The following is a 26,039-nucleotide window of genomic DNA, read 5'->3' as shown; positions in this document are numbered from 1 at the left end:
CCCCCAAGTGGGAAAGTTACTTACCCACCTATGAGATAGGTAACACTTACCCAAGTGATACCTATGGAAAATAAATTTTCCATGGACCCCACATAAATCTGAAAAAGGAACATGAGTATCTTGGTCGATAGAAACCCCTACCCACGTGGGAGATAGGTATCACTACCTAGGAAAATAAATTTTTCATAGACCCCACATAAATCTGAAAAAAGAACATGAGTATCTTGGTTAAAGAGAACTAAAATCCCATTGACCAACCCGCCACATTTCCACAAATCTTTGTCAAGAGATAATTGCTTTTATAAACAACCCACTGGAACCACAGTTTCTTCCTTGAGAGAAAGATATTTTACATGCAAAAGAAACAGTTGTTGATTAGTATCTTACAAATTTTATTAGATTATAACTTTTGCTGCATGATGTTCTTAACTGGGTTTCAAACAGTTTTGAGTTCCTAAGGTAAGCTCTAGGTGACCAAGCCCAGCCCAAGCTATACTCATGCCGGAGAGGAACCAAGCCAGAATGCCAGATGTTCCCTGTTTGAAGGCAGTTGATGAAATAGGCCAAAAATAGCCTGAGTTTTCCTTTCTCTACTGAGGTAATTTACCTGTCCTGTAAGATAACTTCGATAGACCTTAATTTGTTAGTGAATATATATAGAAACATGGTCAGCTATGATAATATAGATGCATGACTTACATGGTTCAGCAATTTGCCCGATGAGACACCTCACATTGAGTGAATCAAAATCTGTTTTAGTTAAACCAAATTAAGAAAACAAAAATGTTTCTCCTTTTTAACATATTCTTCTATCAGAATGTAAAATCATGTTTTTTTTTTCTTTCTTTTGCTTTGAATTAAATAAAAAACAAGGTCATTCAGTGATATTATACTGTAGCTCCATACATTCATCCAAAGGCCATAGACCCTTATCTAACTTGATCTATTTGTGATAGCTTGTTAGTTTGCTCATTGTAATTGTTCTAAATGGCTCTGATAGATATGCCTGGGTGTGAGCTGACAGTTCCTGTGCAACGAAACGCATTGTAGGCCGTGACTCAGGATTGGCATGTGTGCATGCCAGTGCCATTTTAACTACAAAGACCACCTCCTCTGCCAACTGACCTGTGGGTGATAGAAGCCTTTGGTCCAAGACGTCCTTCAGGAACAAGCCACCATCACTAGAAGACGATGATGACAGAGAAGAAATCAGCTCCCCAGGGTGCTTTCCCATCATAACTTCCAAAGACACCACTCCAAAGCTATAAACATCACATTTTTCAGTGACCTTCATTGTAAATGCAAGCTCTGCCATTTAATGGAGAAAACATATTTAGATTCTTTGTTAAATAGCAGAACAGTATTTAGATTCAAGGATCTAAGTAAATAGTTCAGTAATTACCCTGCCACTTCAGAGTGCAATCTGTAAGTATATTTGTGTGTGTGTGTGTGTGTGTGTGAGTAGAGGTGTCAATTGGACTAGATTTGGTCCAACCCGATCCAGTCCAATGTGAGTCCACTCACAAATGGACCGGACCCAATCCAGTCCAAATCCAATACAAACCAAATCCAATCCAATCCATTAAAATGTAAATGGACTGGATTGGATCCAATCCAAACTGAATGAAATATAAAAAATTATATGTAAAAAAACAGAACATATAAAAATTACAAAAATATATTAAAATGAAGAAATCTGAAAATTACAAAAATATACCCTTCTGGCATTGTCATAAAAGTGCTTTCATAAAAGTACTTTCGTGTAAAAGTACTTTTGAAAAGTGCTTTTGTAAAAGTGCTTTTATAAACTAATGCACCACAGATGCAACCAGCCAATTGACACCCCTATGTGTGTGTGTGTGTGTGTGTGTGTGTGTGTGTGTGTGAGAGAGAGAGAGAGAGAGAGAGAGAGAGAGAGATCATTATATTTATACACTAATGCACCACAGATGTACCAAAACTCAAATCAAGAATGTCCTGAGCTTCCAGTATAGAACCAAAAGGCTTAGTTAGGGAGGGTATAGGTAAGGTAAGACCAGGTTGAGATCATCTGACCAAAATTTTGAAAAGCTAGGCAGGTTAGAAATAATAATACTATTATTAATGCACACTATTTGATAAATAGATATCAAATAAGAGGTCAAAAGCCTCTAATTAAAAAAAAAAAAACGAATCTCTAAATTCAGGATCAAAGGAAAAAGAGTAACTTCTGCTAAACGCTTAAAACATTACTTAGTTTTTTCTAGCCCCAGAAAGGATTGTCTGGGGAGATCAACTCAAACAGTCAAACTCATTGAAACATGGGGATAATCATCTCTTGAGCACATTGAAGATGATCCAGAATCCAAATAGAAACAGTTAGCTCTGTAAAGAACAGTTGCCTATGTCCTCATCCCTAATTCCAGTGTAACTAAACCATTAGATGATCTCTTATCCTAAACCAGGAGACACCAATTCGTACAGGTAAGAATAATGAAATGAATAAAAAAACAAATGGATACAAAATATAGCATACCTGGAGCCATGTAACCATAAGACCCAGCAACTGTAGTCCAATTGGATGAATCAGGGCTCAATAATCTAGCTGTTCCAAAGTCTGAAAGCCGAGTTTCAAAGCTTGACTCAAGCAAAACATTATTCACAGATATGTCCCGATGCACAATAGGAGGAGAACAATCATGGTGCAAATAAGCAATTGCATGGGCAAGCCCTTGGATAATTTTCACCCTTGCCACCCAGTCCAATTCACTCCCCCCTTCTTTCCCATACAAAACCTTTCCCAGACTACCTCTCTCTACATACTCATACACCAAATACATGATTCCCTTCCTAGAACAGAATCCATACAGCTTAACTATATTCCGGTGCCGAGCTTCTGTTAATGTACGGATTTCATTCTCAAAACTTTGTCGATTTATTGCTGGAATGTCACTTGAATCTGACATATTTAGCCTCTTAACAGCTACTATTTGACCTGTTGAAAACACTGCTTTGTAAACAGATCCATATCCTCCTTTTCCAATACAGTGCTCTTCATTGAAGTTGTCTGTGGCTCTAATGATATCACCAAATGTGAATCTTCCTTCTCTTTCCCAAATCAGTGCCTCAGAAGTCTCATCCTTTTTGACACTTCTAATCTCTTCATCTGGTTGTCTTGATTTCCTACTCAGAATTAACATTCCAATAACTATAGCTCCTAAAATCAAAACACAGACAATGGGGACAATAATAGAAATGAGGAGTCTGTAATGCTTCTTGGAATGGCTACCTGGAGGACTTGTATTGCAAGAGTGCAATCCTTGTGCAGTTCCACATAGGCCTGGATTTCCAGTGAAGGCTGTAGCAGGTGCCTTGAGGAAAATGTTACCAGTTGGGACAGGACCAGTCAAGTTGTTGTAGGAAAGATCAATATATTGTAGACTAGACATGCCTGATAATGATTTTGGGATTGTGCCAGAGAGGTTGTTATGGGATAGATTGAGATTCTCTAATGCAGTCAGCTTCCCCAGGTTTGGAGGGATGGACCCTGAGAGTGAATTTTGGCTAAGATCTAGAAATGACTGCAAGGCATTTAAGTTCCCCAGCTCAGATGGTATTTCACCCACTAACTCATTGTTGCTCAAGTTCAGCTTAATCAAGTTGGTGCAGTTTCCAAGCTCTGAAGGTATACTGCCATTTAATACATTTTCTGACAAGTCAAGTACTTGTAGCCTACTTAAATTGCCAATGCTCCAAGGGATCACTCCTGCCAAGTGATTGTTGCTCAAGTTAAGCTTGAATAACCTGTTCAGATCTCCTAATTCTGCTGGAATTTGCCCCCTCAGTTCATTTGAAGACAGGCTTAGGTCCCCTAATTGTGTTAACTTCCCAAGCTCGGCTGGAATCTCACCAGAAATTTTATTTCCATCAATGTGAAAATAAGTAAGATTTGCACATTCTCCCCATTCAGGGGAGAGCTCACCAGACAACTGATTACCACTAAGATCTATGTACAGAAGATTTGGATGTACTCGGAACGCCTTTGATATGTTCCCAGTGAGCTGGTTTCCTTCAAGCCTGACTCTAACTAGTTGTGAGCAATTGCGCAAGCAATCAGGTAATGGCCCTGTGAAATGGTTGCTGTTGATTGTCAAATGTTGGAGGGAAAAGCCATTGCATAACCCCGGCGGTAACTCACCGGAAAAGCTGTTGTTGGAAAAGCTAACATAAGCCAAATTACTACGCTGTCCAAATTCTTTCGGAATGCTACCCGATAAATTGTTGGTAAACAAGGAGAGTGTCTCAAGATATTCAAGGCGAGAGATGGTGTCTGGCACCTCTCCCTGCAATTGATTCGTGTTGAGATCAAGCGTCCGTAATGATGACATGTTACCAATCTCTGGAGGAATCGTTCCGGTCAAATTGTTGTAGAAAAGCTGTAAGAAATCAAGCTTTGATAGATTTCCAATTGTGCGAGGTATAGGACCTGTGAGAGCATTCACCGATATGTCTAGTTGCTGCAAGTTTTTCAGGTTTCCAATCTCTGGGGGTATCACACCTGAGAAGTGATTATTGTAGAGGAAGAGGACAGTGAGATTTGTCAATCTACCGATCTCAGGGGGAATTTTTCCTGTAAAGTTATTGTTCTGGAGTTGCAAAGAGGTCAACTGCGTCCAGTTTGTAATGAAGTAAGGGTGGATCTCTCCAGACAGCGAGTTGTCTGAGAGACCCAGTTCAGATATCTTGGTCAGTTTGGATAGAGAGGGAGGAAGGAACCCAGTGAGAGAGTTCACCGCAATAGCAAGGAAGGCGAGATTAGTACATAGGCCTAGCTCCGAAGGAATAGTAGAATTCAATCTGTTACCATCCAGATAGAGCTTTCGAAGCATCCTGAGTTGGCCCAGTGAAGAAGGGATCTCCCCAACCAGAGAATTGTTCTGTAATTCGAGAATTTCAAGTCCTGAAATAGAACCGATTCCAGCGGGAATTGTACCGGTGAACCTGTTCGTACCCAGACGTAATTCTTTGAGCCGAGCAAGCTTGGGCAGGTTTTTGGGCAAGGGCCCTTGAAAGGAATTACTCGTAAAATTGAGGTATTCAATCTTCTGCAGATTAGTGACCAACAGTTCTGGTATCGGACCCGAAAGGTTGTTGACCGACAAGTCGAGCAACGTCAGGTTCCGGCAGTTCAGTATGAAAGGCGGAAAGTCCAAGCTCAGTGAGTTGAGATAAAGATTTAGATATATGAGATTGGGCATGGCAGAGAACTTGGATGAATCGGGGGATTCTAAGTAGTTAGCTCCGAGGTCTAGGTACCATACCTTTTGGAGATTGCTGATCTGATATGGGATTGGACCCTCGAGGTTGTTTACAGATAGGGTGAGATACCGCATCTCCGACAATCTTCCGATCTCTGGAGGGATGGAACCAATGAAGTAATTGGTGCCCAGGTCCAAGTACGTAAGCTTAGAGAGGTTGGCAATGCCCGAGGGAATTGTTCCATCAATAGAGTTGCCGTTGAGATCAAAGCGAGTGAGATTGGATAACGATGCGAAACTGAGTTGGTCGAGTGTCCCGTTGAGACTGGAGCTGGGGAGGTTTATCTCGGTGACGCTTCCGGCTTTGTTGCAGACGATGCCTGCCCAATTGCAGAAGCTTCTGATATTGGTGAGGGACCAAGAACGGAGAGAATCCGAGGAAGCTAAACTGTTCTTCCACTTGGCCAGAGCTTGGGCTTCGGTTGTTGTTGATGTAGAGAGCTTCAATGGGAGGGAGAGGAGAAACAGAAGAAGCAGAGCAAGGAAAAGATGAGGCCTTTGAGTCTGCCACATGTCTGGCGTCTTTAGTTTACCATTTGCTCTTGTTTTCACTTTGTAGCCTTCTCTGTTTCGATTTTTTTGCTTCTTTCTCTGAGGCTGTATACAAAGCAGAAGAGAAGAGAAGAGAGAGGTATGGACGGAGAAATTCAAAAAAATGAAAGTCAGAAAGGAAGGAGTTAGTGGAGAGTAATGGGGGAACAGAGAGGATGGGTTGGCGTTGACTGTGGAGGGTCAAAAGCTTGTTCACATGGTTGGATGATTATTGTACAGAATTGATAAGTTTCATCTTCTTTGTTGACGAACGACACAGAAAGGAAAAGTATGGAACTGCAAGAGTTTTTAATATTGAGATAGATAGAGCTCAAGCAAGGAAGCGGAAATCATGGTCAACACTGTGTGTAGGTCCCACAACTTGCCACCTGTCATGGATGGCACCTTTGCTGATTGCCCTATCCTCTGTTGATGTATACAGCTGGCAAGTTATGAGTCATGACGACACACAACACAACCCGCCTATTGGTAATGGATCGGGCCACTGATGGAGAATGGACGAAGACCCGACCAGAAACACTGGCCGTTGAGTTCTATTTGTTGGTTGGGCAGTCAAAATCGGGAGGCGCCGCGCCGAAACACATCACTGAAATCCTCTTACGTGTGAAAGTGAAGAGCTTTTACCTGCCTGTCAGACAGTTCTAATATCAATAAAACACAGGCCACAGACGAGGACTAGGAGAGGCGGAGAGAGAAAATTAATAAACAAATAATTAATTTTGAATTTTTCTTTTCAGGCAGTGGTGGGTCAACATGAAGCAAGCGTCGGCATCTATTATTAAGTTCGGATTTCCTGCACATACCAGTCTTGGATTCTGATGGGTTTTCCAGAGTGCGCCCCACACGTATATTGTCATTCCCCCTTCATTCGGAAGGAGACCGGATCTGCTCCGTTTCCCATATTTATTAATTATTATTCACGTGAGATATTCTCGATGTACGGTGGATGTACATGTGAGGCGCTCATTTGTAAAGAGCATATTTCCTCACCATTCAGAACATAATGAGATCACATTAGCGCCTCACGTGCATTTGAAAATATTTTCAGTACGAATTTATATCTGCGCCATACTGAGGGTGCCCTGTAAACGCTTCACAGCATGTCCTAACCGTATATTAAGAATATTTTCCACTAATAAACTTCATATCCGCAGATGTGATCTCTTTCAATACACCTTTGGATGTACTGTGAGGCGTTGTGGGGCGCCGATGTGATCCGACTTCAAATGCATCGATAAATGTGTATAAGATGCGCTCTCTGAGCAGTCCATCAAATTCATTTGCGTGAGCAACGAGTTAGAGTCGCCTAGCAACAGAAAGACATTCCAATACTCTTCCAACAATGTCTTAGACCACACACCTCACCAGTGGACCACATTATGTTTGAGATATACAGTGTCAAATCATGTTGGGAGGGTGTTGCGAAGGTCTTTTGTTGGTAAGTGATTTGAACTCGTGAGCAACTTAATAGTCTAGCGGATATTTTCCTGAATTCAAATTTACTCCCAACAACGTCCCAACAGTCATTTAGCCAAATATTGGGAACAGGGAACATGGTGAGCAATCTAATGGTGGCACTTTCAACCCATTGTTGACTTAGCCTATCGAATTGTTCCAACCGTTATTTGGTCATGATTTTAATTCCAGATCTCCTAAAACCCAGATTTTGGCTAAAACTCCTCTTATCCTGATGATTGGACCAGTGATCCATTCAACTAAATGACCAAGTCATGAATTGTACATAAAATGTGCATGCAAATATCGAGAGGCTATAACTTTTTTCTTGGATGTTTGATTAGGCTGTTTTTCTTTTTTCTTTTTTTGTTTTTTGAGTAATTTTTTTATATCTATGTCCCAACGTACCAATCCTACTATTTTTGCCAAAACCTCTTTATTTAGTTTTCAATTTGCAATTTTTAGCATTTTTTACAAATAAAAATTTAAAATTAAACATATATAATTATACATTATTTATTGCTAAAATATAGGTTTATAATACACACATATATAGTTATATATATATTAGACGTCCATACATATTAATGGAGGATGATTTGACCCGACCTATGAAATGATGACACGTGAACCTGACTCAGCACGGGCAACAGCCCAGTATTATAGCCTAATCACGGCTAAGTAACGAGCCCATAAAGCAGCTCGCTATATCATAGTTCGCTGTAGGAGAAGTTCGCTACAACACGAGCCATGGGTCCCCCGAGCTACCCAGAAGGGGATACTTCAAGACTGCTTCAGCTCGTGTGCTGGGGAAACCAGCTCGCTCCAGCCCCCGAGCGGATAAGTCACCCCAGAGAACAACCTTAGTGATGTAGCGCGATCCGGTCACTCCTAGCTGGCACTCACGTGGCTCCTGAGAGGTACCTGAAAGGAAGAGGAAGAAGAAGAACTCCCGGGGTTTTGCCCGACAGGAACACTCCGATGATTAAGTCAGTATTTTGTGCAAGAATCAAAGGGAAAACGAAGGCTAAGAGTGAAGATTGCGCAGGTGATTCGAAGATACCTTGTTCCTTGAGAATGATCCCCTTATAATCGAATTCCATTGCTTCATGCCCTCTGACTTCTGACAGGGCAGGTATAACTGCCACTGTCAGCATGCCACAGCCGTTACAGGCAAGGCAGAGGTGGCACGCGTGGGGCCGTCGTTGCAGGGTACGTGTCTGTCAGGCGTGAGACACCTTTCTAAGGGTGACAGGCGCGGCGTTATCTGACGAGGGACATGTCTGCTATCCACAGATTTGTCGGGTACGGCGGTCGAGCAGGAATCTTTCTTGTGGTATACCGAACCGCCCTTCCACGAATCACCTTGAGTTGGGCTGTTTCTTGAGTGACGAGCTGCCTATAGCAGGTTATGCCGAACTGGCTGACCCGAGGTGTCCATGCCTCGGGGTGTCTAGAGATGGATCGGTGCGTTCTTGCCTGGGAGTGGCCTGAGGTCCATTGGGGGGAGCTCGGGCCTTAAGAGAGGTCAGGACGTCTCGAACTCGGGACGTCCCGAAGTGCCTTAACCCCGGGGAGGAGGTGCGGGTAAGGCGGCTCCCGGCGAATAGTCTACCCGCCGAGTTGTCGAGCTAGTACTCGGCGGGGCTTTCCCTACGAATTGTGTTCACGCTCGTTGCGCTATCATGCCGAGTCACTGTTTGAGCAAGGTCACGCCCACGTGTACTCGTGCTGCGAGGTCGGGCCAAATCACCCTCCATCAATTGCCCCCCACTCCCTGCGCTGGCGTCAATGACCCAGCGCAAGGAGGTCATGACACGCCGGGTGGATTTGGCGTTGGTATTCATGCCGCTTTGTCGTGCACTCCATCCAACTGGACCGGTTTAGCGCCCGGTTTGATCAAAAGAAGACCCGAGTCACGTTTGGATTACGCGCGGATCTCACGCGATTTGGACTTTGCGGACGTCAAAAACGCGCTAAACCGTTTTTGCCTCGAGGAACCCGCAGTTGCGGCTATAAATAGAGGGACCCATGGTCATTTCCTTCGCCACAAAGCTCTTGTCATTAGCGTTTGAGCTCGCGTCAGAGGTCTCATAGTTCGGGTCTTCCAATACGTCCCGTTCTCCCAGTCCGGTTGCGTTTCCTTGGTGAGTCCCCCCGAGCTTCTTTTCTCTTTTCAATTTGTTTCTTCCCTTCAGTTCACTATGTCGTCTAGTGTAGGCAGTCTTATCGACGAGCCCGAGGTGGGTACCTCGACTCGAGGTGGCTCCTCTGCTGCTCAGCCATCCGAAGTACGGTGGCTTCGGGTCAACTGGCGTCCGCCTCTCACCAAGGTCGGGAGCCAGATCAGTTCGGCCCTTCCATAATGACCTCGGAGAGGCTTCAGGACCTCATACAGAGGTTCCGCCTCCCTAAGGAATACTCGTATAGCCTTTCCACCGGCAACTTCCCATGGGAGCACGGTCCTAACGAGATCGTGATCTTCAGGGAGCAACTGATAGACGGGCTCCGACTTCCTCTTCACCCTTTGATCGTTGAGGTGTTGGTACACTTCAACATTACTCTGGACCAACTCCACCCAAACTCCATACGGAATGTGGTGGGGTCCATCTCTCTTTGCTTTGACCGTTCCCTTTCCCTAGATTTAGATATTCTCAGCACCATCTTGGCCATAAAGAAGAGCGCTTCGGGTGCTCTCCTCGGGCATAGGCGATTCTACTACCTATCCCCCCGCCCGGGTTTTAAACTCATGCACAAGCTCCCGAGCAAAGTCCCAGCTTGGAAGCGAGACTACTTCGTAGTCCGGAGCAGTACGGGGTGGCCCTTCCCCACCGATTGGAGGATAGCCGTTCAAGACCCTGGTGTCATCCTGGACGGGAAGACCAAGAAGGTGCTCCAGTCACTGGCTCAGCTCAGGTTGGATTATAAACACTTCACTTCTGAGGAGAAGCTCGTTCAGGTGAGCTTGAGCCCGGGTAGGTTTTCCTTCACTTCGGCTTTTTGTTCGTATGTTTACTTCAGGTTACTGATGTCATGTTTTGCTGCAGGTCCCATGGAGGCAGAGAGGATAAACAACTAGAAGCTCTTCCGCCAGATGAAGAGAAAGAAACGCGTAGCCAAGAAGGCGCGCGTTGAGTCCCCGCGAGCTTCAGCCGAGGCCCAACCTCCATAGACTTCAACTCCAAGGCCCGAGGTGGCAGCAAAGCCTGTCATCGATTTGGAAGGAGAGGCGGTGCCTCAGGGGCCCGAGGCGGTAGCGGAGCCTACTGTTAGGCCCACCGAACCTGATGCCAAGCTTACTGAGTCGGCTGCTGAGAGCGCTGTCGAGGCTCGTACTGCAGAGGATGCTGCCGGGGCTCGTCCTGCCGAGGTGGCCGCCGAGGCCTCTGAGAGTTCCACTCACGACGTGGAGATGACGGCATCCAGCTCGGAGGGCCAAGGGAGTCAAACTGTTCTGAACCCCCAGTGCAGCCTGGGCAAGAGCAAGCTAGCTGCATACCTGGGGGAGGTCAACGAGTGGCCAAACTCACTCCTGGTCAGCTCGGCGCCCGAGCTGCCACTCATACTATGGTGGTGAGTCTCTCTTTTCTTTTCTTTTTCTCTTTCTTCTTTCTTCATTTTTTTTCTTTTTTTTTTTGTTTCCCTTTTGACTGGTTTCCCTTTTGCAGGTAAACACCGCCATTCGCACCTTGACTCTTCAATCAGATCGGCACCTGAGGCGGGCTCTGGAGGCTGAGAAGTCATCTCGTGCAGCCCATACCGAGTTGAGGGCGGCTCGCTACCAGGTCCACCGCCTGGAGAGTGACACCTCGGCTCAAAAGAGCTTCATCGAGGTGTTAATGGCAGAGAATGGGGAGCTAGCCCGAGACAAGGACAAGCTGAGGGCCGAGGTGAACGGTCTCAAGGTCGGTTAGGAGGCCTTAGGGCTCGAGGTGAACAGCCTCAAGGCTGAGCGGGACGCCTTGAAGCTCGAGGTGCAAGGCCTCAAGGAGGCGAATGGGAAGTTGGAGCATGAAGTGGAGTACCTCCAAGAAGACATAAGAGAGAAGGCTGCAATCTTCGAGGGTGCTCTCGAGGAGGCCAAGACTCAGGCCGTCCTTGACTACGTCAATTCTTCAAGGTTCGACGACGTGATGACGGAGGCCTACCGTAAGGGCTTCAAGCTTAGTCGGTGGCTGATCAGGCATCTCTACCCCGACCTGGATACGAGCGCCATCACCACTTCGTGAATCACTGATGACATCGTGCGTCAGTCCAAAGATGATCCAGACTCTGAAGATGAGGGCGCTGAAGATGGCAGAGGATGCTGGCCCAGTTACTGCCCCCAAGGAGGTCCCTAACAGAGGCGACGAGCTTCCAAAGTAGTTTGCTCCCGTATTTGTAAACTTAATCTTCCCCCTTTTTCTTTCTTGTAACCAACACGTTCCTTAATAGAGTTTATGTAATGGATCCTCTGCAATGAAAAGATTTTTTCTTTTTGCCAAAAGTTTGTGCAATTTATTTTGTCGAAGTGGTCATTCACTCCGAACTGTTAGCCTACCGTATTGAACTTCCAAAGTGGGTGTTCCTTAATCGGCCACCGTGGCCCCGAACTGTTCAGTAGGGGTAGCCTTGTGTACGTCGGGGTGAGGGACATAGAAGGGCGCATGCCCGACCTGTCTGCACCCGAGGTAGGTTTCCATCTATTATTCTTAATGGGTCCAACTCTTTGTGCACCAGGGTGGGCTATTTGTTGTAAGGTTCGTGCCCGAGCCGCCTGCACCTCAGGCGCTGCAAGTACTTAGTTCATGCTGATGGGGTAACTCATTTTTGTATGCTGCTGAGGTTTCTTCATTAGCTCGGCGTTTCAGCTCTTAGGCTGAAGGAGTGGCTCATGGCTCACTCTCGGAGTTTGCCCATGCCGTAGAGGCGACTAGGTCCTGTTGTGCTGAGGTCATATTAGCTCGGTATTCTGGACCTTAGGCTTTGGGAGTGGCTTGTGGCTCACTCTCGGAGTCTGACCATGCCATAGAGGCGACTGGGTCCTGTTGTGCCGAGGTCATATTAGCTCGGTATTCTGGCCCTTTGGCTTTGGGAGTGGCTCGTGGCCTACTCGATTCTTACAGATAGTATTGTCTTAGGTTGACAATATTCCATGCTCGAGGTACTTGTTTCCCTTCGAGGGTCTCGAGTTCGTATGTTACTTCCCCGAGCACTCGTTTCACTCGGTAAGGGCCTTCCCAGTTGGACCTGAGCTTGCCAACGCCAGGCTCAGGCACCATAACTTTACGAAGGACCAGGTCGCCAATGCGGAGATTCCGCTTCTTGACCCTGGCATTATAGTACCGAGCTACTCTCTGCTGGTAGGCTGCTATCCTGATGTACGCGAGGTCCCTTACATCGTCGAGTAGATCGAGGTTGGTACGTAGCTCATCTTCGTTTGTCTGATCACTGTATGCCTCTAATCGTAGCGTAGGCACTTCGATCTCTGCAGGAATCACTGCTTCGGTGCCGTAGGTGAGATTGAAGGGTGTTTCTCCCATGGCGGTCTTCTCCCTGGTCAGGTATGCCCATAGGACACTGGGTAGTTCATCTGCCCACAATCCTTTAGCCTGGTCCAACCGTGCCTTTAATCCGTAGAGGATGGCTCTGTTTGTGACCTCTGCCTGACCGTTTTCTTGAGGGTGTGCGACTGAAGTAAAGTTCTGTCAGATTCCCTTGTTTCGGCACCAGTCTTGAAATTTGATGTCCTCGAACTGCTTGCCGTTGTCGGAAATCAATACCCGAGGTAATCCGAAGCGGCACACGATGCTCTTCCAAAAGAAGTATTGAACATTTTGGGCTGTGATCGTCACGAGGGGTTCGGCTTCTACCCACTTGGTAAAATAGTCCACTGCTACTACTAAGAACTTCCTTCCACCCGTTGCTGGCGGGAATGGCCCGAGTAGATCGATGCCCCACTGTGCAAAGGGCCATGGGCTGGTGAGATACCTGAGGTCAGCAGCGGGTTGGTGGTGAATATTGGCATGTCTCTGGCATTTGTCACATTTTCTGACGAGCTCAATAGCATCTGCCTTCATTGTTGGCCAATAATACCCTTGTCGAAGTGCCTACTGGGCGAGGGCCCTGCCCCCCAAGTGTCCGCCGCACAATCCCTCATGAGTGTCACGGAGTACAAGCTTGGCTTCGGTAGATCGCAAGCAACGCAGATAGGGGAGCGTGTAGGATCTCCTGTACAGCCGTTCGTCTATCATGACGTATTTGGCTGCTTGGCGCCTCACCCTTCCGGTTGCATTACGATTTGTAGGGAGGGTCCCATGTAGCAGGAAGCTCGTGAGTGGGTCAATCCAGCTCGACTCTACTTGAACGACGGGAGCAACCCCCTCTGCCCCCCCGAGAATGCTAGGCCGAGGCAAGTCCTCTATATGCACGGTCCTCATGGTGACGTCACTGGCGCTGGCCAGTCTGGACAGGGTGTCGGCCTCAGCGTTCTCTTTCCTTGGTATTTGCCTGATGAAATGTGACTGGAAGTTGAGCAGGGCCTCTCTGACTTTGGTCAAGTAGGCAATCATGGTTGGCTCGCGAACTTCGTATTCGCCGGTGACCTGGTTGACCACGAGTTGGGAGTCGCTGCAGATAACAATGTGCTTTGCTTTTACTTCTCTGGCTAGGGCTAGTCCAGCTATCAATGCTTCGTACTCTACTTCATTGTTAGATGCCGTGAACTCGAAGCGTAGCGCGTACTCCAGTTTCGTGCCACTTGGGCCGTGCAGAACTATTCTGGCTCCACTGCCCTGTTGGTTCGAGGAGCCATCTACGTGAAGGATCCAGGGCTCCACATCCCAGCTCAGGCTTGGCTGAACTAGGAGAGATGCCACACTGGTTGCTGCCTCATAGGGCTCAGACTCGACCAGCCTGGGAGCTTCGGGCTCACCCGAGTTGGGAGCCTCGTGTTCAACTGGCCAGGGGGCTTCGGAGCTGAATGTGCACTCGGCGATGAAACCTGCTAAGGCTTGGGCCTTAATGGCAATTCGTGGTTTGTACTAGAGATCGTACTCGCTGAGCTCAACGGCCCACTTCGTCAGCCGACCAAAGACCTCAGACTTAAGTAAGACTTGCCTCAGAGGTTTGTCGGTGAGAATGATAACAGTGTGAGCCTGGAAGTACGGGCGGAGCTTCCGAGCTGCAATTACCAGTGCGTATGCTAGCTTTTCTATCTCTAGGTATCTCGTCTCTGCTCCCTGCAATACCTTACTGACATAATAGATGGGTTATTGAACCCGATCTACCTCTTTTATTAGTACCGAACTGACCACTTCGTCGCTTGTCGAGAGGTACAGTCCTAAAACATCGCCCTCCTCGGGCCGGGTTAAGATCGGCACACTAGTAAGGTATTTCTTGAGCTCGTCAAACGCGAGCTGACAGTCATGGGTCCACTCGAACCCTTTGCTCTTGATTGCCTTAAAGAACAGCAGACAGCGGTCTGCCGATTTGGACATGAAGCGGCCCAAGCCGGCTATGCGGCCATTCAACCTCTGAACCTCCTTCAACTTACGGGGTGGTCTCATATCTAAGATGGCCTTAATCTTATCCAGGTTGGCCTCAATGCTGCCGGTTAACAATGTATCCTAGGAACTTGCCCAAGGTCACACCGATTACACACTTCTTTGGGTTCAGTCTCATATTAAACTTACGTAGAATTTCAAAAACAGAATGCAAATCTTGTATTAAATCATGTGAGAACTGAGTTTTGACGACCATGTCGTCTACATAGCATTCTACTTTTCTGCCGATTAATGGCGCAAACAATTTATTTACAAGCCTTTGAAAGGTTGCCCCTGCATTTTTCAACCCGAAGGGCATAACCTTGTAATAGTACAGGCTGAATTCTGTGATGAAGGCAGTCTTTTCTTCGTCCGTCGGGTCCATCTTGATTTGGTTATAGCCCGAATAGGAGTTCAAGAAACTTAGCAACTCATGCCCAGAGGTCGCGTCCACCAAACGGTCAATTATGGGGAGTGGGAAGCAGTCTTTTGGGCAATCTCAGTTCAGGTCGGTGTAGTCGACGGGCCTAACTACAGGATCAATATTCAGCTTGTGAGTTATAAGGTCGGAGTCTATACCGGGTATCTCTGCCGCGGACCATGCAAAAATATCTGAATTTTGAAGTAAGAAACTTACCAGTTCGGATCGTAGAGGTTCCTGGACGAAAGCGCCGATTTGAAGCGTCCGAGCTGGGTCTTCCGCTGAGGTTGGGACTGCGACAGTTTCTTCTGTGGGCGCGGCTTGTTCTTCACCTTGCTCCGTAGGTCACTCCAGTTCGAGGTCGTCGGCTACCTTGGTTTTTCCCTTCAGGGCGGCGACACCGCCCGCGCTACCCCCACACCAAAGTCTGTAGGGGAACTTCATAGCCAGATACTAGGTGGAAACCACCGCCCGCAGGACATGGGTGATCGATCGACCTATTATGGCATTGTAGGGGGAGGGGGTCGCGACCACCAGGAAGTCGTGTTTGAATCTGACCACACAAGGCCATGTGCCGACTTCCACAGGTACTGTTATTTTCCCAAGGGGCCGGACTTCTTCTCCGCTGAAACCCACCAAAGGAGTGTCTGTAGGCTTTAGGTCGCTTCTCTGCAACTGAAGCTGGTCGAACGCAGCTTTGAAGAGGATGTCGACTGAGCTGCCTGAGTCGACGAGCACACGCCTGACTTCAAAGTCGTTGATTCTCAGCTTTATTACGAGCACGTCATCGTGGGGATAGTGGACCGCTCGCGCATCATCTTCTGTGAAGAAAATTGGGTCTTCCGTCCTTGGCCGCTTTGGGGGGTTTTGCTCCTCCCGGGTGGCCTCACGAACTGACGTCCGAGCTGCTGCTTAAGTGCAACCCGCAACAATCGAACCTCCCACTATCATGTGGATGGTCCCCTGAACTGGCCTCTCCTCCGGAGGCTGCCTCTGCGGTTGTTCGGCCGACCTACTACTGGACTCGGGAGCATCCTTGTCGTGCTCTCCTTACCGAGCTGTTTTATTACTATTGTTATTATTATTATTTTGTACAAAGTTTCTCAAATATCCGCGACGGATGAGCTCTTCTATCTCGTCACGGGGGTTTTTACAACTCTCGGTACTGTGACCGTGATCTTTGTGAAAACTGCAATACATATTCTTATTTCTTTCATTGGGATTCCCCCTCAGACGGGGTGGCCACTTCACGTACGGGGCGTCCTTGATCGCCATCAGGATTTCGGCCCGCTTCGCATTTAGTGGGGTGTAATCAGCTCAGTCCGCCACCGGAGCTCGGAATAATTGACCTGGCTTTGCCCCCCGAGCTGCATCCTTTTTCTTTCGGCTGTCCCCCTGACTGAAAAGTTATCCTTCCCTCTTTCTTTTTTCGGGCACGCCCACGCCCTTTTGGTTGATCTCCTCTTCGGTGACTATGAACATGTCCGTGAGCTTCAGAAACTCGATTATGGTCGCTGGTTGGTTGACGACCATGTGCCATTTGAACTCTTTATGTGTCACGCCCTTCTTGGCTGCTACAAGGCGTACGGCGGGGTCCAGGCGTGGTATCTGCATACAGGCATCGTTGAACCACTTGATATAGCCCCGGATGGACTCTCCCTCTCTCTGCACTATCCTGAGGAGGCTTTCTTCAGTTCACGGGCACCGTTTGCTGGTGACGAAGTGGGACGTGAAGGTTTGTGCGAACTGCGTCCAACTCCTTATCGACCCAGGTGCCAAGTTCCGGTACCACATGCGGGTTGCTCCTCTAAAAATAGTGGAGAAGGCCACGCACATGCATGACTCACTGGCTCTCACCAGGTGCATCTGTGACTGAAAGGCATCTACATGATCCTTTGGGTCAACGACCCGTCATACTTGTCAAGAGGGGGGAGCTTGAAGTCTTTGGGCATTGGGACTGCCAGGAGTTCGGAAGTCAGGAGGGATGGAACTGAGAGGAGGGGGGCTTTGACTTCGGCCGAGCTTTCCTCTTCTTTGCCCCCGAGCTCGGGCAAATCGCGGGTAACAGATCGGCGAGCTTGGCGGCAGCGTCTCTACTTCTTGGTGGGCTCGGCGTTCATGCTGCTCACCCCTGCGCTGTCCGGAATGGTTTGTGCAGGAAGTAGCTCGGTCTGCTGGTGATGGCTGCGGACAGAGGGGTCCTTCTTGGAGTCTGTTGCCAGGATCTCGAACCGGTTCTCAAGGATCAGGGTTTCAAACTTCGACTGCCAAGGTGATGTAGACCTGGCGAGCTGGGGTCCTCCCGACCTGTCCGCCCGCGGCGAGACCGGGGCAGCCGGTCTCTCTCGTCTGCCGCGAGGGGAGGCTTGGTTTTTGGGGAGGTTTTGGGGGGCCTCACCCTGGCCAGAGGGGCGCTCGTCCTGGCAACGAGACCTAGCTTACTGCGAGGCTGGGTGCCGAGGTGGGAACTGCAGCTGCTGAAGCTGAGGTTGAGGCAGCTGGGGTAACTGCTGCTGATACTGATACTGGGAGACCTGGTGCAGTACGTGTTGTTGATAGAGCTAAATTTGTTGGAACTATTGCATTTGGGCCTGCATGGCCCGCATGCATTGCATCAAGTCCTCCAGTTGGTTCGGGCCGGCCGCTGGGGGCACGACCGAAGGTTCGGTGAACATTGCTCCGACTGTATCAGGGAGTGAGGCGATGATAGGTGCCACTGTGAGAGGCACATTCAAGCTGGGGATTCCGTCCGCCAAGAGGGGGACGGTGAACTGTCTGATACAGACAATAGGAAGCTGGGGTTGTTCCTTGGAGTTATCCATTTCCATGCTTCGTCCAACGTTGCTAGAGGAAGCCATGAGTGCTGATTTTTTTCAAGGAAGAAGAGAACTGTGAGAGTTTAGAGAGAAAGGCCTTTTGAAGCGTTTCCCACAGACGGCGCCAAATTATGTAGCACGATCCGGTCACTCCTAGCTGGCACTCACGTGGCTCCTGAGAGGTACCTGAAACGAAGAGGAAGAAGAAGAACTCCCGGGGTTTTGCCCGGTGGGAACACTCCGATGATTAAGTCAGTATTTTGTGCAAGAAGCAAAGGGAAAGCGAAGGCTAAGAATGAAGATTGTGCAAGTGATTCGAAGATACCTTGTTCCTTGAGAATGATCCCCTTATAACCGAATTCCATTGCTTCAGGCCCTCTGACTTCTGACAGGGCAGGTATAACCGCCACTGTCAGCCTGCCACAGCCGTTACAGGCAAGGATGAGGTGGCACGCACGGGGCCGTCGTTATAGGGTACGTGCCTGTCAGGCGTGAGACACCTTTCTGGGGGTGACAGGCGCGATGCTATCTGACGAGGGGCATGTCTTCTATCCACAGATTTGTCGGGTACGGCGGTCGAGCAGGAAGCTTTCCTGTGGTATACCAAACCGCCCTTCCGCGAATCACCCTGAGCTAGGCTGTCTTTTGAGTGACGAGCTGCCTGTAGCAGGTTATGCCGAACTGGCTGACCCGAGGTGTCCATGCCTTGGGGTGTCTAGAGATGGATCGGTGCGTTCTTGCCTAGGAGTGGCCCGAGGTCCATTGGCGGGAGCTCGGGCCTTAAGAGAGGTCAGGACGTCCCGAACTCGGGACGTCCCGAAGTGCCTTAACCCCAGGGAGGAGGTGCGGGTAAGGCGGCTCCCGGCGAATAGTCTACCCGTCGAGTTGCCGAGCTAGTACTCGGCGGGGCTTTCCCTCCGAGTTGTGTTCACGCTCGTTGCGCTGTCATGCTGAGTCATTGTTTGAGCAAGGTCACGCCCACGTGTACCCGTGCTGCGAGGTCGGGCCAAATCACCCTCCATCACTTAGTAAGGGTAACCCCAAAGTATTCCCAAGCTAGCTACAAAGTAGCTTGCGAGTGAGTGGCGCGGATGTTTCTCAGGAAGCTTCCACTTGACAAACCGTACCGATCATTCTGCGCCACGTCTCTTGACTAACGGCGCAGTCCCTGTCCTTTTTACAGTCTGCACCCATGTCTCTCAGTTGGCGGAGGCATGCCTCCCCTTTTAAGACGTGTCACTCATCCGAGCAAGAGGAACGTTGCAACGATCACCTACGCAGCCCTGGCAGGTAACGGCTGCGGCAGGGGCCCAGTGGCGGTTACACCCGATTTGACAGTAACTCCCCTATAAAAGCCCCTAAGGCAAAGGAGAAGAGGTCTCATAATTTTGAATACTTCCGCACTCTCATATCCTCAACCTGAGTCTTTACTTGCTTGCGAGCTAATCTCTCGAGCACAATGATAAAGCGTGACCTACACTCTTAGCTTTCGCACTCTCTTTTTTCTCCTTCCCCAACATTCTGACTTAAGCTTCGGAGTATTCCCACTGGGTAAATCCCCGGGAATCCTTCTTTCCATATTCTCAGGTGCTGTTCGTTGCCAACAAGGAGCCAGTCAGCAGCCAGTTAGGAGTGCCCAGATCGTGTCGCATCACATATATGCACATATATAGAATGATGGCATGGCATGGTCTAACTCATTTAACCTGGATGTAGGGGTGTCAACGGTATTCGAAAATCCGATTTTGAATTCGAGATTCGACATAATCGAATCAAATTCAAATAATTTGAATATCTAATCAGTCGAATTTGGATATGACCTAATTCAATTTGATAAATATCCGAATTCGATTGATTATTTAATTCTTATATATAATATATAAAATATTTAAATGTTTTATATAACAATTACATTATATAAATTATTTATATATTTACATACTTTATATAAATAAAATATTTATTTTATATATTTATTAATTACCTAAAATAATTAATTGGTTAGATAGTGAATCGAATTTTCTAATAGGATTCAAATTCAGATATTATCTGATTTAATTCGAATTCGATCCACAAGTCAAATCGACTACGACCCAGAGGCAAAAACGATTCAGCTTCATGGTCAATTTTAAAACATTGCTTAATAGATGTTTTTCATAAACTGGAATCTGCACAACACATGGTCTCAACAACATCCCCACATTGTAGCCGTCACAACCTTGTCTGTCTAGGTGAGATGTTCCCAATGTACTGCTGCAATGGCTTGTTGGGACGTTATTGAGATTGTTGTTGCGAGCAAATCTAGACTTGTTTTTCAATTTTCATTTTGGTTGTATTTGGTTTGAATTCCTTTCCCCACCTTTTCCTTCAAATCAAACACAGCCTAATCATTCTCTTATTTTTGAATTTCAAACAATACATTGAAAGAAAAAAAAAAAAAAGACAAATTTGACTACCTTGTTTATTCACCCAAGAAAATAGAGGAAAACCGTCTTTCTATTTTCTTCTCCTTGACAAAGTGTTTTGGATTTTCCAGCAAATCTACTTGTTCTTCAACTGACTCAATGCTTTATATGGCGCCGGCTTTTCAAATTGAGATGACATGTTTGATGGAAGAAAACAAAAAACAATCGAGAGAAATCATATATGCAGATTTTCTACCAAAGACGACTTGCCTTACCTTTTAACCTTTACCTTACATGAATTCATGAATCACTATTCAATTTTGACATAGGAAATATATGCAGATTTCTGAATTTCACCATAGATCTATAAATATTCAAAATGTCAAAACCCCATTGCATAATTCCAACCCTGGGCTGAATCGTCATATGCTTAAAACACACCTATTAGTAGTGAACTATTAAAGTTATTAGTATATTTCTGTGGAAAGTTCAAAATCATAAAGAAAAATTTACATACTCAACTAAATGCTTTCAATTCATGGTATTTCTTGTATTCCCTTTGAATGAGATAGAGCGGCTAATAATGGGCATAATCTCACCGTTAACACAACCCTCCTTTCCATCTCTTAATGGCAATAATGGGCTTAATCTAATAATGTCGTTGAATCAGTTTTTCCCTTTTCCCCTTTACTAGCTTCGATATGTTCTCAAGTTTAAAACTGTAGTTATCTATCGTAAGCTCCTAAATTACTGATAAGATCGTTATTTCTTCTTTTTCTTTGTTTTGTTGTGGGGGACATAGTATAAACCTTCTGAGTTTAGTAATAGAAGGCCATTCAGCTAAAGAAGACGCATACTTTGTCTTCTTCATTATGATATTCAAAAAACTTGTGATGTTCATCAGAACTCATATGTGGATTTTAATTGGTCAAAACTCTTCGGCACCATGTCTTTTTAGCATCATAGATTTTCCTTTATTTTAATATAATTTGAAGAGATCCTTTAAATTGAGAATCTTTATGTCGCGTAAGTCCCTAGTCTTGACCATGTGATGCTGATGTGTTAAGTTGTAATGAGACATGCAGTAAAATGTGCAAGAGTGAATGTATAGGAAATCTAGAATCATATCTATTCTATACAAACCACTTCTGTTGGGATATATAATGTCGTAGTGCATGACTAAAACAACCTAATCAAACCCTTTGATGAAGTGATGTCTTGGATGAGCCATAATTCTCAATTTTAGTCAGTACTAGGACATTGCCATAGAAAAAATAAACTCCCATATTATATGCTTAAAATGCAGTTGTCCATTGTATGGAAGTTCTTTCTCATTTGCTAGATAAGAAATTAAATGATGGCTCTTTACATGGCTTTTGTGGAGAACATGTGTTGAATTAAATCACCTATTTTTCGCAAAATGACATTTTGTTATTTGGTAAATGTTGTTTTAAGGAGATTGATTGTATGAAGGAGCAACTTTATTTGTTTAGTTCTTGGTAGGGATGGCAATTTTCTCCATTTCCCCGATCCCCATGGGGATTCACCCTGAATGGGGTGGGAATGGGGATGATTTTTCCCCTATGGGGATGAGGATGGAGAAATTTTCATCACCATTAGCGGGGACTGGGCGGGGATGGGGAGAGCACTCCCCACCCCGTGGGACCCTAATCCTTGCTAATATATATGTATATATGTATGTGTACATCTATATATTTATGCATTTATGTATGTTAATATTTTTAAAAATGTGGTTGAATATGTTTGGATATGTTTGAATATTTTTTAATAGGATTGTAACTTTTAACTATTTTATTTTTAATTTTTTAAATAAAATAAAAAACAAAAAAATGGTTGACATTATAAAAAATCACGGGGAGTGGGGATCCCCGTGGGGACGAAGATGGGGATTCTCGCAAGGACGGGGATGGGGAGTGACTCCTTGTCCCTGCCCCACTCCATTGCCATTCCTAGTTCTTGGTCAAGGCAACTTATAAAATTTCAAAAACTTGCCATTTTTTCTATTAAGAATGCACATAGGTCACTTTAACTAGGAATGGCATCTTCTTGGGGAGTGTATGCTATAAGCACAAGTGAAAATTACTTGGGTGGTCTTCCATTTCTAGGGAGATCAAAAGTGCCAAATTGGCAAGGTGTGGTGGATATGTTAAAGAAGAAGCTATTACACTCAAGGTTTTATAGAAATTTTGTACAACTTACTTTTTTCAACCACCAGAGCTTCTTTATTGATATTCAATTAACCTTTCTTTTTAGAAATTTTGTAGCCATTTTCATTAATCTTTTTCAGTAATAAGAGACTCTTTTGAAGTTTTAGAACATGTCATACACCAAACGCTATATGAGTGATACTATCAACCATGGTAATTATGACATTTCCAGCTCCATTATTTTACATGTGTTATTGTCACCCATGTAAACAATCCCAACATTGCATGATTTGTATGTGTAGAACCAATTTGTACATGGTGCCATATGGAAGAAAGCGTCAAAATCTAATATCTATTTGTGCTTTAGGTTTTCACATGGATCAATACATAGCACCGCACCATCTTCTAATGAATCACTTCCTTCTATGATGTTTCTTTGGAAATTCTTTGAATTTGAACCACAATCAAAGTTACTTTGGGTTGTCTATAATCTTTCTAAAGGTGATTCTTCTTGTTGTAGTTCTAACATGCACTTGAGTCCCTACATTTTGCTTCTTGATTTGGACCTCATATAATTTATGCTAATGCTACTTCTCTCACTAGATCTACCATGTACCATCATTGCATTACTAGAAGAACTCTTGCTAGATTTTCTATGAAATTCTTTCATAAGCCACATAAAAATAGTAGATTCCAATGATAATTTTTTGTATTGTTCAAATTCATACCAAACTATCAAAAAATTAGGCATTAAGTAAAACAAAAGAGCAACCTTTGTCAATAAATACCTCAACAACTGCTAATTTGCTTTCCAAAATGTTGAAAACTCATTTAGGTGTTCCTATAGAGAGGCTCAGGTTATAGAGTTGTTGTTGGAGGAAGATTCTATTGGACATCGATTTTCCTTCATAGAGGTTCTGCAATTTGTCGAATAAATCCTTCGTAGTGGTTTCATCAAATACATTGAATAATACAAAATCTTCTAATTAAGTCAAGAAGAATATCCATCATGGCAATTTAGTTTTTCTTCTCAAACTCTTCATCCTTTATATTAATAGGTTTCTTTTCTTTTCCTCTCAAGACAATTGCATAATCTTCTTTCACCATCATGGCATGCATCTTCAACTTTTAAATTGCAACATTAGACTTATTGAATTTTGAAATATCAAACCGGATAGAGCTTGAACTTGCCATATTTAACATGTGCAACATCAGAACAACAAATATAGAGTTTTGACAAAATCCCAATTTAAAACCATGAAGGTCTAATACCAATTGTTGGGATTGGCACAATGGATAATATAATCTATATGTACAAAGAAAGAAACGAAATATAAATAACAAAAATCCAAGAAAAAAGATAAAAAAGAAGAGAGAAAACATCATATTTAATGTGATTCAACTAAATTGACTACGGATACTAATTCGAAGCTATCACCTTTACTATAAAACAAGATAAATTACAATACTAATATAACCTCACCAGAACCTCACTCACACCCAATGCCCAATACACCCTTATAGATTCGACACTCCTCTCAACACTTTTATATCCTAAATGATGTATATAAAAAAATGAAATGGATGATTTGAATAGAAGAGGGGTCCTATTTATAGTAATATAGAGGAACATAATGGGCATATTTTATTGCTTCGCAAATGCAGTTGAGTACATAGCTTACGTTAAGTGGTGAAAATGGTCTTCACTACCTAATGTAAAAGGTATGCTTTACTAGTGGGCCACCACTTTGAATTTTGGTGGGAAAGAAGTTAGTGGTTCCCACCAATTACACTTTAATAGAATATCTTATCCATTAGTGAAATCCTATAATGTCGTTTGCTATACATTGGTGTGGCTCAGTTCGGTTGCATTTATTTACAGTGCAAACATAAATATGTTCAAACCGTTTTGATGAATATAAACACAAATTCCGTGATTGCAATTCACCTTTGCATACTGACCAACTTTGGGTATAGAGCTTATATCCATTTTTTGGATAAATAAACTTTGTTCTTGGAAGTTGCGATATTTGTTATTTTCATTACATAAATGTATTCTTATCAAATGCTTATAAAACTGAACTATAGTGCAAATAAAGTGATCATAGATGAATTGACTATGTATGAAAGAGGAAGTTCCATAGTGCATGTTGTTTGTTGATGATATTATTTTAATTGATGAAACTTATAAAGGATTAAAAGCAAAATTGAGCTTATGGACAAATGCCTTATAAAGAAAATATATTAGAATAAGGACTTGTAAGTACATAGTGCTCGCAAAGTCCCTCATAGCACAGTAGACATTAATCGATACCACATGGATGTTCGCGATCAGCCAACAGCTCATCTTTCCTGTGCGATGAACCTGCAGTTGACCACACGCTTGTGATGAACCTACGCTTAGTGCAAGCCCAAAACGAACTTAGGATGAACTTATGATGAGGTTTCAGGCGTACCTGGCCCCGCAATGAACCCTAAAACCATTACTGGATTCTAGTTCGTTAAGAACCAGACTCAGGTATTAGCTACACACGTAATATCGATGTGAGGAACATGACATGGCGCCACGTAGGTCTAATAAGACCCCCGCCCGCCGAACAGTGACATCACTAGCACCATGTCAGTTAAGTAAGAAGCAAAAGGGTAGTAGCACACGTGGGCTATGAGGATCTTTCGGTGAAAGGAAAGCCAATCCTTGGAAAGATTCCCGTAGGGACACGTGGCAAAACCCTAGCAATACCCTTAATGATTGAGGGTGAATCCAACATTCACTTTCCTAGCAGAAGACAAACACCTTTAGGTCATTCCTTTCAGGATCTCGGGATCTTCCCCATAAATAGAGATCCTTCTCATAATGAAATTCCTTCATTCAATCATTGATTATCCTCATCATTGATCTCTCATTCTGTTACTCTCCCTTTGTGCCCTAGCCTCTGGATTGATTCCCTTGTTCTCGGTCTTTCTCTATCTTTCAAACAGACCAATTCCCTATCCTAGCCGCCACTTTACCTACACCGTTGTCTTTCAAGGAGACTTCCGCATGTAGCCTTTCCACCACACCTATAGTAGAATCTCTCGTTCAGTATTTGATCACAGAGAATGGTCGCCCATAGAATTAACCTCATGCCAGTCCCTGAAGAACACGACAACATCCCTGAGGATACCAACCCAGGGGTGGAGAATCAATTCAAAACAAAGGTAGCAAATCAAGCTAACATCGAGATACTCTCAAACTTGGTGTACGAGTTCGAGGCCCATTTTGAGGCTCGATTCAAAAAAATCGAGCGGATGCAAGAAGAAACAAGGAACGCTCTCTAGATCCTTCTCCAGCAATCAACCCAAGCCGAACAGTCTCCCATCACCCCAGTCGTTGTTCCCACTGGCGTCCCCGCTAGCCGTCAT

The 26,039-nt window shown here is 45.1% G+C and overlaps 1 protein-coding gene across 1 annotated transcript; it reads right to left on the bottom strand.

Annotated features, from left to right (window-relative positions):
- Positions 1 to 703: 703 nt before the first annotated feature.
- On the bottom strand, positions 704 to 6,124 carry LOC104600953 (uncharacterized). Its single transcript, XM_010264126.3, has 2 exons — positions 2,516 to 6,124; positions 704 to 1,308 (listed from the first exon to the last, which is right to left on the bottom strand). The coding sequence occupies exons 1-2, from the start codon at positions 5,808 to 5,810 to the stop codon at positions 944 to 946; spliced, it is 3,660 nt and encodes a 1,219-aa protein (XP_010262428.1). The 5' UTR covers positions 5,811 to 6,124; the 3' UTR covers positions 704 to 943.
- Between the last annotated feature and the right edge of the window lie 19,915 nt (positions 6,125 to 26,039).

This window comes from Nelumbo nucifera, chromosome 3 (genome assembly GCF_055504915.1).
Source record: "Nelumbo nucifera cultivar China Antique chromosome 3, China Antique-T2T, whole genome shotgun sequence".
NCBI classification, from domain to species: Eukaryota; Viridiplantae; Streptophyta; class Magnoliopsida; order Proteales; family Nelumbonaceae; genus Nelumbo; species Nelumbo nucifera.
Note: the sequence above shows the minus strand (reverse complement) of the source record. Positions and strands in the feature narration are given on the sequence as shown.

Coding starts and splice junctions, on each gene's coding strand:
- LOC104600953 (XM_010264126.3), bottom strand. CDS start 5,810: ATGTGGCAGACTCAAAGGCCTCATCTTTTCCTTGCTCTGCTTCTTCTG. Junction 1,309..2,515: donor TTATGGTTACATGGCTCCAG/GTATGCTATATT, acceptor ATTAAATGGCAG/AGCTTGCATTTACAATGAAG.